The sequence below is a fragment of the Coenobita brevimanus genome, chromosome 87, assembly GCF_032717465.1.
Source record: "Coenobita brevimanus isolate Jiangsu-jjx chromosome 87, ASM3271746v2, whole genome shotgun sequence".
NCBI lineage: Eukaryota > Metazoa > Arthropoda > Malacostraca > Decapoda > Coenobitidae > Coenobita > Coenobita brevimanus.
In genome coordinates, this window is record NC_137040.1 from 9996522 (window position 1) to 10008762 (window position 12241).

General features: G+C 44.5%; 1 protein-coding gene across 1 annotated transcript in view; it reads right to left on the bottom strand.

Annotated features, from left to right (window-relative positions):
- Positions 1-12241, bottom strand: part of LOC145410992 (lysosome membrane protein 2-like) — a 183480-nt gene that overhangs the window by 20403 nt on the left and 150836 nt on the right. The window contains exon 10 of the mRNA XM_080281051.1: positions 3236-3298. Coding sequence (XP_080137177.1) covers positions 3236-3298 — 63 coding nt within the window. The remainder of the gene's footprint in view (positions 1-3235; positions 3299-12241) is intronic.

Sequence of the window (12241 nt, forward strand, 5' to 3'; positions counted from 1 at the left end):
TGAGGACAGGGTCCACCTGGCCAGGCTGAGATGTGGGCATCATCCAGCCCTCTTAAGTTATCAGAAGAGGCTGGATGGCTCCATCGCTAATGCCTGTCCAGGATGTAACACAGTACCCCATACTATTAAGCACATTATGGAAGACTGCATTGCACACAATCATCTACGCCGACAACACAAAATACACTCCTTGAGAGCTCTGTGGGAAAGCCCAGTCTTGGCCATGGTCTTCCTCAGGGACTCGGGGCTGTTCGGCCAGACTGCCTAGGGAACAACTACCACTACTACTACAACAATCACCTCATCTCCTGCTAGTGGATGCAAGGCAGTGGTGAAAGATATGAAGATATTTGTGTACTCCACTGTTAAATAAATAACTGACTGCAAAATAATTTTCCTTAACAACTCATTGGTGGATGATATATATGAATAAAAATGCTCAAGTGCTTAAGATGAGAAGTGGGATACAAAGCACGAGAGAAGAGGTAAGATAAACACTTGTGGTTAATAGCAGGAACTGTATTAACCTGAGGCGCCCAGTCAACGTGTACACACGTTGCAACGTTTTGTCACGATGACTCCCGGTAACGTGTTTTGCAATTGCTAGGTCCGTCATTTGCACATTTTTCAAGTTTTGCGGGTGATTTTTGATAGGCATATGTGGGAGACCTTCCTCTACCCAACGCCAGGCAGCAACACTGCCTGGAGCCACGTGACCCCCCCCCACGTCGTTTTCTCGGCAACTCACCTGTTAGCAGTGACCTGGCCAGTAAAGACATGTCAAGCCACGGTCTCTCCGATGACAAAATTCAAGGCGAAAGTGATTCCTGATGTGGAGGACAAATATTACGTGACGTTTGAGGAAGAAACAAGCTGAAGTGATGAGGAGGTAACATCGCTAAGGAAGGTGTGGTATGTTGATGTGTTTGGTGAGTGACACAACACTTATATCACCTATATTATTGTGTGAAAACCAATATACTCTTGTACTACATACAAATTCGTACCAAATAAGTAAATATCCACCAATTCTGAGTGATTTGGAATAGTTACCCCTCCCACAGAAAACGTCTTCTCTGGAGTGTGGCTTGAGAGAAGATGGTACAAGGTGAGGGGAGGGTCACCTGTACAGGGCATTTCTAAGCTCAGGTGAGCATTTTCTCTCTGAATTTTCGATGTTTCTCATAAAAAGCGGAGGTTTTAGGCCCCCCCCCCCCACAAAAAAAAAAAAAAAAAAAAAAATAAAAATAAAAAAAAAAAAACGGCCGGGATTGGGGGGGGGGGGGGGGGGCAATGGTGTAAAATCTGCCAGGACATAGCGGGTTAAAATGACAGTTATTATTAGCCTGAGTTATACAGTTATATATAGTACAGTGTATGGTCTGTCTTAAGATATTTTTGGGCAATGCAGAGGGTGATTAGGCAACCATATTGGTTTATCGCTACTGCAGGTCCTCTTTGGGGTGCATGACCAGTATTTGCTGAATTTCAGCATTTGCGGGAATGTGTGACGTAACCCCTGCAAAAAGGGAGGGAGTACAGCATACAGGGTGTTGTAGGAACTGAAGCACTAACTTCAGGAGGCAATTCCTGTTTCATTCTACAATTGTTCTGGGAACATATCCTCAATTTGCAACACTGTGAATCACAGAATCTGAAAGGTGGTAATAAGAGAAACTATCCATTTCTATTCACTCCTACTGCTAGCCTCAATACCTGTAGCAACTTAATCTTTACAGAAAATAACACAGGTGGTAGGTGGGGGTGCTCACCATCCACTCACTCTATGTAAGGTAGCTTTGGGTGTCTGCCCTCTCCTTTCTTCCTTCCTTCCTCTTCTGTCTTTTTTTCCTTCAACCTTTCCTCTTCCTTCTGCCTACGGATGACTTTGCACTCCCTCTTCTGTCTTTCTTTCCTTCATTCTTCCCTCTTCCTTCTGCCTATGGATGACTCTAAGTCACAAGCCAAATGGTTTCCTGTACACCAGGAAACTATTTACTATGCTGTGTGGTAAACATATAACCAAATTTTGGCACCTGGTGGTTTAGTGGATAATTAAGGTGCTCCAATCAGATTCAGCCTGTGTAGGTTTATGTCCAAGGGGTGGTTGAGGTTTACTACTCACATAATGCCACTCAGGATGAGTGAAGCTAGTCACTCTCATCTTAAATGTCAGGACCAATTTGCACAGCCCCAGACTCTTATGCTCTTTATAGGGCAAAATAGGATTGGATGATGGGTAGATGGACAATCATCAATTAAATACTCTATGTACTACGAACTATCAAATCAAACGATAAAATGATGAAGTGCAGTGAACTGGCAAAAAGGGGTGATTTTTCCCATCACCATCATTACCTCCACCAAAAGGGTTATGTTTTACCCCATGCTGGTTTGTTGGTCTGTCAGTTAGCAGGATTACTCAAACAGCTATGAATGGGTTTTGATGAAATTTTGTGGAAGGGCAGGCCATGGGCCAAGAAAAAAAAAATGATTAAATTTTGGAGCAGACCTGGATCTTGCACAATATTTCCAGAAGTTCTCCATGAATTTCTCTGAAATTTTGTGGAAAGGTGGGCCATGGACCAGGGGAAATCTGATTAAATTTTGAGGCAAATCTGGATCCTATATCCACGGATCTGGATCCGGTATTACTCAAAAAGTTATGAACGCATTTTGATGAAATTTTGTGGAAGGGTGGGCCATGGGCCGAGGAAGAAATTATTAAATTCTGGGGCGGATCAGGATCCAGAGTATTCAGTACCATATCTTCAAAAGTTCTCAATGAATTTCGATGAATTTTGTGGAAAGGTGGGTCATGGACCAAGAATGAATTGATTAAATTTTGGGACGGATCTGAAGCCAGAGTCTATATCCACGGACCAGGATCCGGATCCTTTTTAATGGTAATGGCATTGGAGAGGTATGCGCTCTCTGAGTGTTTTCTTGTTCAAATTTAAACACTCAGAACTCAATAATCACTGTGAATACAACACTAGTTCACAAAATAATTACATCGTATAACTGTCCCAGGAATCATATTATGTAGTTAGTTCATCAAGTCCTAGGACACCTTGTATAAAGTGAGGTTAGGGGTAGAAAAAGAGGGTGAGGAGGAAGGGAGGGTATAATTTCTTCCACATTAGTTAGGTTACCATATGGTATAATTTCTTCCACATTAGTTAGGTTACCATATGACTGTCTGTTTCCAAATTCTATTATTCTACATGCTTACCGGTGGAGTGTTTTCAGCTAACTGCAATTTCTCAATAATATCTGCTGGCAGTCCTGTCACACCCTGAAAAATTACATTTAAAAATTAGTGGATTTTATAAGCTGCTGCAAATACATAAAACATCAATACCTACTTTTTCATTACTCTAATACTGATGCAGGGAAGCAGGGAAAATTATTAACAATGCCCACAAAAATAAGCCATAAAACCTATAATCATTTATCCCCTACAAAATTTCAGTTGCATCCCATAACTAGAGGGGCACTCAGTGGTGTGCATCTCTCCAACAAGGGCTATGTAATCTCCAATCCACTCTTCATTATGGGTTGTTTTCTCATCACTGATTAGAGTTTCACCAAAATGTTTTCCAGATCCAGAATCTGTAATATGATTCGGACAGGTCCCAAAAGTTAATCAATTGTTCCCTGGGACATGGGCTATCTATTCACCAAATTTAGTCTAAATCACTCTTTTAGTTTTTGAGTAATCCTACTAACAGACAAACAAGCAAGCAAATAAACAAACAAACAGAGGTGAAAACATACTCTCCTTGTTGGACTAAACAAAGAGGGGTGAAAACATACTTTCCTTGTCAGAAGGAATGATCATTTCATTTCATTTCACTTGTTTCATTTCATTTTTGAAGGATTGAACACACTTGCATGCCTCAGCTTTGGTCACCCAATGGTGGCTCTCCATGCTGTTCGAGCTCTGGCAGCCTCCCTATTTAGTCCCTTATCTCTGATGTCACACTCAATGACCTCATTCCAGGTCTTTTTCAGTCTGCCCCCTGCTACCCTACCCCTAACATCAACACTTCTCACTTTCTGCACCCAAGTATCATCCCCCATCCTCTCCACAAGTCCAAACCATCTCAATATACCCCTCCTCATCACAACACCAATACACTGCAGTCCCATCTACCTCTCAACTCTTCCACTGTAAACCTAGCTCCACCCCAGGCCTCGCACTCAGGGACGCACTGCATATCCACCTAATCATTATCATTTCCGTATATGTGTGCCTGCGAATAACCTCTTCCTTTACTGCCCAGGTCTCACTACCATACAGCATTACACTCCTAACACATGCCACATACAAAGATCCCTTAGCACAGAGGAAGAACCCTCTCAATGTCAGGAGAGGCAACAGCTCCCTGAACTTCTTCCAACCACTCCTCACTCTAGCCGCAGAGCTGGCTCCAACCTCACCTCCAGCACATAAAATATCTCCCAAATAACAAAACGCTTCCACAAACTCAAGAGACTCACCAGCAAGTTCAATCCTTTCACGCCTGTCAATCTCCACATGCTCTCTCTGACACACCACACATATGAAATCAGCATTATCTCACAGTCTACCTCAAATACCACTACATCTCTTATGCACCTTGTCACAAGCATTGCACAAGATGGAATTACTTCCCATGCCCTTGTGACAAATCGCACATGGCCACTTCCCCTCTTCTTTGACTGTATCGCCCCCAGCCCTAGATACCATCATTTTTGTTTTATCTGCATTTACTCTTAAACCCTTGTGCCCCATACCATCTCTCCATTTCCTAAATCTTTTCTGTGCCTCCCTTTCACTTTCTGCAATCAACACCAAAATCATCAGCATACATCTCCCTTGGGAGTCCATTTCTGATGTCATGTGAGAGGGCTTCAAGTACTGTACCATAATGAACAACAAGGAGTTCAAGACTGATCCCTGATGCACACTGACATTCAGGGAAAACTCCTCACTCAAAACTCCATTCACTCTTACCTGGGTGCAAGCACCCACATACATGGCCATAACCACCCTAACAAGCCACTCCTTGATCCCAAGCTTTCTCATTGCCCATTTCATCACCTCTCTAGGGACTCTGTCAAAGACTTTCTCCAAATCAACAAAGATAAAGTGCAGTTCCCTTTTCATTCCTATATATTTTTCCTGCAGCTGTTGAACAATGAATATGGCATCAGTGGTCCCTTTGCCTGACACATACCCAAACTGCATCTCATCAATATTCACTCCTTCTTTAATCATACCTTCTAGAACTCTCTCCATTACCTTCATTATCTGGTCCAAAAGCTTTATGCCTCTATAATTTCCTCTTTCCAGAGCATCACCCTTCTCCTTGTACACATTTACAATTACACTCTTCAGCCAAGCATCTGGGACAACACACTCATATATAGTATAATTGTATTTAACAAATCAGTGACTAGCTCCACTCCTATATTTCTTGAGGCCTTCAATATTTCAGCAGTCAACCCAGACACACCTACTGCCTTCCCTACCTCCATCCAGCCTACTGCCCGGCTCGCAGTAGCTGCGTCAATCAAAGGCCAAGGGCCGTGCACTGGATATGCTGGCTCCAAACCTTCACTGTCCCAGTCAAACTCCTAATTCAACAACTGGTTGTAGTGCTTTCTCCAGGAGTCTTTTAATATCCCCACTGTTCACCATTGCCTTTCCTTCTCCATTCTTCACTCAATGCTCACTTAACGATATCCCTAATCTCCCTCTTCATCTGATCTGCCACCTTAAATATCATATTCTTCCTCTCTCCCCTATTTAGGTTTTCTAGTAAAAGTTTCTGAGATTCAGACTTTGCGCTGTAAACCTCTCTTCTAGCTTTATGCCTGGCAGCCAAGTAATCCTCTCTGCTACCACCCTTTCTGTACTCATGGTAATGCCTTCTTTTCTCCTTAACTGCAACTTCTACACCCTCATTCCACCACCATGCTACTTAATGTCTTGGGGGGGCCCATCGTCCATTCAAACACTGAATCAATAACTCTCAAGAGAATGTTCTTGTGGGCTCTGTACTGTTCATTAACACTTCTTTCAATGTCTCCCTGTTCAGCCACCATTTGGGCTCTGCACTGTTCATTAACACTTCTTTCAATGTCTCTCTTTTCAGCCAACACTTGATTCATCTCGCTATAGCAGGCATCCCTTACTGCCTGGTTTTTCAACTTCCATATTTTCCTCCTAAGTGGATAGGTCCTCTTCTTTATCACCTGCTCTTTAAGCACCATGTCACATATCAATAACTTGTGTTGCTGCACACACTCCTCACTTCCTATAACTTTAACATCCCTCACTAACCTCCTATCAGCCATCCTAACCAAGAAACAGTCTATCTGGCTGCTATTTCCCCCAGACTCATATGTTATCAACCTACTCTCTCTCTTCCTAAAATGTGCGTTGCACACAATCATGTTCATTGCCTCCCCAAACTCAAGCGTCCCCTCCCCTTGCTCATTTCTAATAATGCACATCACCCATGTACTCCTTCATATCCTTGAGCTGCTTCACCTACATGACTATTTAAGTCCCCTCCCAAAACTACAATCTCATCATCCCCCACAACACTTACTACACGTATTAGGTAATCCCAGAATCTATCCTTCTCTACTTCATCCAAGCCTGCCTGTGAAGCATACGCTGATATAAATGCACACATAATCCAACCGAACAAAATTTTCACTACTATTATCCTATCACTGACTCTCGCTACATTCATGACATATTCCACCCATTTCTCCCAACCAACAAACCCACACCACCATATCCATCTGCCCTACCCAGCCAAAACAACTTATAACATGTATCTTTCCCAGCATTCATTCTGGCTGATCCTCCTCTATACCTGACTTCCTGTACACATCCCACATCCACCCACCTCCTACTAAATGCCTCAACTACTTCCCTGACTCTACTCCTCAAACTTCCCACATTCCATGATGACACTCTGATCCCCATGGGTGATTTAGTTTCCTCAGGCTTGCTTAGAAGATCTTTCTTTCTAGTCACGATCTGGAATGAATAATTAATGGGGAGAAACATACAACAGGCCCCATGCACCCGCACAATCCCAGGCCTAGGCATGGGATTTGGGATCCATAGCCAGCCAGCAGCGACCAGTGGCTGTGGTACTTGCCAACAGGCACCCTGCCAGGACAGTTACAGGGACACCTTTCAAGTGTGCCTTGGCACTGTAACTGCCTCGACAGTATACACTCACTGATAGGGAAGAATCCAGTGGCACTACTCTCAGGTTTGGGCAGTCCTTGTCATGTGCATCTCCATATATACTTCATGCATCTATCCTTATTAAATCTTTATCATCCTTTCCCACACATTCACTTACTAAAATAAGCCAATAATTTGCCTTTCCATGCCTTCAACTTCACTTACATTATCCACTACCCTAGTCATATCTATTCTATGTGGCCATACTATAAACGCACATGCCACTACCCTCTGATCAATAATATTTAACTAATCTCAAAATTATACACAGTCTTCAGCAGATCCATCTCCTTTGCACTACATCTTTGACTTTTTTATAATGAGGCCACATCAGTATCTCACCCCCAGAGTACTCATTTTAACACTGCTCCATGCAGTCCCCTTGCAGAAACTGTACTCATTTTCTATTCTGTAACAGGGCTTCAAAGTACAAGCAACTTTTTTTTTTCCATCACCCACTTCAATACTTTTCACTTCTTCACACTCCCTTCTTTCTTATCACTGTGCTATCTTCAACCAATTTAAGGCTTCACCATCCACTAGCACATTACATGATAGCTTACTTTCTCTCTCAACAACTATAATTTAGTCTTACCCAGTCATTTTCAGACACCATCATATAAAAATAAAATACATACTAAATAAAAAATAACTCCTCCATTTTGGTAACTAATTGGTGCCAAAATACCTGCGCCAAACCCAATTTTGCCAAATCCAAAGGCTTAATTAAATGGGAAAAATTCTAATTGGTTCTGAGAGGTCAATAAAAACCTTGATTTTTCTCCTATTCCACTTTTACTCTATTGTTGAGCGGTAATAAGTAATTAGTATATTAACACAACTTTTGAAAACTAACCCACACAACTTTTGAAAACTAACCCACAAACAGAAACTGAGGTGCAATGACAGACTAAACTAGTGTCCACGGCTGACAAAGTCAGGATAACGTCTGACTACATGGCCCTCCTCCCAGGCCTCTCCCTCACCCTCCTCCAAAGTCAATATCCATTGTCAGACTATGATCATTTTCTTCCATGTAATCTTCCACATTTACACATTCAATTGCCTCTATCACTTGCTTGTTCTCTTCTCGTCTACGGCAGAAACAGCGAGTGATCAGATCTTGTTTACAGTTCCAGCTTACTGGACTAAATAATGGGGGTTGCCGGGTTGGCATTTTTCAAGCCAAATACAGTAATCACTCGATTACCCAGATGCTCAGTATCTGAACATGCTCCATATCTGAATGTTAGGCCTTGGTTCTATTATTTCCGTATCCAGATTTTTTTGTCCATATCTGAACATAAAATTTCCGACATCGTTGGTTGGGCAGCATATAAATTTGAAAAATCAGTTTGGTGGCCAGCTGGCCTCTCTGTCCAAGAGTGGGTAATAGATCCAAACCCACCATTTGAGCAAAATTGGCCATCTGCCCCCTCAAAAGGTCAAAGTCCTCCACCTGCCCGGATCACTCGGACAGTACTGGCTGCAGACAAATAATACAGATCCTAAACCACTAGCTGAGCAAAACTGGACGTCTGCATCCTCACCAAATGATCAAAGTCCCCAGGCCACCCGGATCATTCAGATGCCACTGGCCACACACAAGTAATGCAGATCCTAACCCATCAGCTGAGCAAAAATGACCATCCGACTACTCACCAAACAGTCAAAGTTCCCCGGCCACCTGGATCACCTGGACACTACTGGCCGTGCGAGAGAAATACAAACCCTAACCCACAAGCTGAGCAAAAATGGCTGTCTGCCTCGTCACTGAACGGTCCAAGTCCCCCTGCCGCCCGGATCACTCGGACGCTCCTGGGCACAAGCGGCCATTCGCCTCCCTCCTGAATGGTCGAAGTCGCCTGGCCAGCCGGATTACCTGGACGCTCCCAGAGGCCATGATGTATGGGGACCCAGTGTCACTGCCGCATGGCAAAATTTGCCTGGCCGAGTGAAATTGACCGTTGCGCTCGTAGGTCAATTTGACGCTTTTTACTTGTGTACTCATAGCCAAACGTGGATAGAGACATGACAGCACTGTGTTCACGTGGCGGTACCGCACCTCCGTCCGTTCCTACCTTTCTCTTGCAAGTGTGGACATGCTTGGCCAAGTTGTAACCATGGCTGCTTACACTGTTAAACTTGTGGTAGCTGGTGGCTCCGTACCTTCTTCAGGCTTTGATTTTCCTCTGTGACATTCTCAGTTGTGCGATGATGGCCCCAACACAACCCGTGAAGCAGAAGAGGAAGGTTTTGATTCAAGGTAAGATGCATGAGATACTGAGCAAGGTTGACACAGACTAGACCACTTCACACATTCTGCGGGAATATGATTTGGCCAGTTCAACCTTGTCTGATATCATGAAATCACAGACCAAGCTGACTCAGCACAGACATGACTACAATGATGCCATTCGGAAGGGCGACAGGACGGTGATGTCTCAGCCTCGCCAAGCTGCCATCGACCAGTCAACTTTGGTTTGGTTCTGTCAACAATGGGGAGCCAGCATGCTGTACGTGGGACCGAACTGAAGGCAGCAGCCGAGAAGTTTGCACATCTACACAACATAAACTATTTTAGGGCATCCGAAAGTTAGCTCTTCCGATTCAAACTTCAACATAGACTTACTGGCCACAAGACACATGGCGAGGCTTTGGACGCGACAGTGGAGGATGTTGAGCCGTTTTGCTAGAAAGTGCAGCACCTGATGGAGGACGAGGTCCTTGTTCTCGTATAGTGTACAACGCTGACGAAACTGGTCTCTTCTACCTTTCCTTGCCCACCAACACCCTGCAGAAGAGAGGGAGAAGACTATGCCTGGTCAGAAGCCGTCCAAACAGCAAGTCTTAGTTTTGTGCTGGCCAATGCTAATGGGATGCAGCACTTCAAGCCCATTATTGTTGGATGCACAAAACAGCCATGCTGTCTCTGTGGGATGATGGAAAGCCTGCCTGTTGTGTGGTACCATTCTGTGATGGCCTGGTTTAGCAGTAAGATCTTCAGAAATTGGTTCCACAGACACTCTGTCAAGGAGGTTATCTGTTACCAAACAGAGGAACCTGGTATCCCTCACGACCAAGTGAAGGCACTCCTGTTCCTCGATAATGCCCCAACACATCCATCTGAGAAGGAATTGGATGCTGAAAACGGTCATATCAGGTGCATGTTTCTGCCACCTAATACGACTGCTCTCATTCAACCAATGGACCAAGGTGTTATTGTGGCAGTAAAGAGACTGTACTGTCGGAGGTTCCTCGACGAGGTGATGGTGGTGCTAGAGGACAAGCAAGGAGTCGACACACATGGGGAGTGGACCTTTGAAAATCATCACCGTTACAACATCTAGTCTACGGTGTTCAAATGGGCAGATGCTTGGATGGAAATCTCCATCAAAACCCTTGAAAGTGGTTGGTCTCGTCCCCTTCAGGGATACGAGGCCTCACATGACTTTGAGGGTTTTGACGTAGACGATTTCCACCTTTGTCTACATACGGCAGGCGAGGATGTGGAAGTCGATGATGTGAGGGTGTGGCTGGATGATGACGGCAGCAATCCTGGTTATCAGACGTTGTCTCATGAGAAGATCACCGGTGGTGTCTCTGCGGGGCCGACAGAGGACAGCAACGTGGATGAGGTCCCTGACTCTGAGCACCCCACCACTCCCTCGTCTTGGTGTGCTACGTGCCGGCATACAGCAGGTGTTTGAATGCATCGAGTACCCGCACTGCGACAGGGAGTTGGTGCCACACAAGCTGGTGATGGATCTGCAAGCAGTCAGGGACAATGTCATCCTCCATCAGAATCGTCACACCTATTGCCAGACCAAGATTGGCTCCTTTTTCAAGCCTGCCACCCCCACGTATGTGAGCCTTTTCTCCCCACCACCACCACTTTGTCCTGTCTTCACTCTCAGATCCACAACTGAGCACATCGACAGCCACTGAGTCGCTGTTAGATGTGAGCTTGTGGCTGTCTTCAGTCTCCTGCAGGGCGGCAGCGGTGGCCGCATGTCCCCCACCTCCAGCAGAGGAGGAGGAGGAGGAAGAGGTGGCGGTGATAATGATGATAGAGATGATGATGGTGGTGATGATGGAGATGATAATGGTGGTGGTGGTGGTGGTGGTGGTGGTGGTGGTGGTGGTGGTGGTGGTGGTGGTGATGATGATGATGATGATGATGATGATGATGATGATGATGATGATGGTGGTGGTGGTGGTGGTGGTGGTGGTGGTGGTGGTGGTGGTGGTGGTGGTGATGATGATGATGATGATGATGATGATGATGATGATGATGATGATGATGATGATGGTGGTGGTGATGGTGATGGTGATGATGATGGTGGTGATGACTGTGATGATGATGATGATGATGGTGATGATTTATGATGGTGATGATGATGATGGTGATGATGATGGTGGTGGTGGTGGTGGTGGTGGTGGTGGTGGTGGTGGTGATGATGATGATGATGATGATGATGATGATGATGATGATGATGATGATGATGATGATGATGGTGGTGGTGGTGATGGTGGTGGTGGTGATGGTGGTGGTGGTGGTTGTGGTGGTGGTGGTTGTGATGATGATGATGATGATGATGATGATGATGATGATGATGATGATGGTGGTGAAGATGATGATGATGATGATGATGATGATGGTAGTGACTGATGATGATGGTGATGATGATAGTGGTGATGATGATGATGACAATGATGATGATTAGAGGAGGAGGAGGAGGAGGCAGCACCTGACATTTAATACAACAACATCAGCTGGAGACTAGCGAGTTATGACACCTGTCCACTGCTCACCGCGTGGTGAGTACTGTGGATTTTTTAGATATTTATTGTTTAATTTTTATTGTTTATGCAATGTTTTTTTAGTGTCTAACATTATAGTGGATATTACCATGTGTTTTTTGATGTCTCAATAGCTGAAAAGCTATTAGGAGGGGTACTGTGCACAGAAGCTGGGTA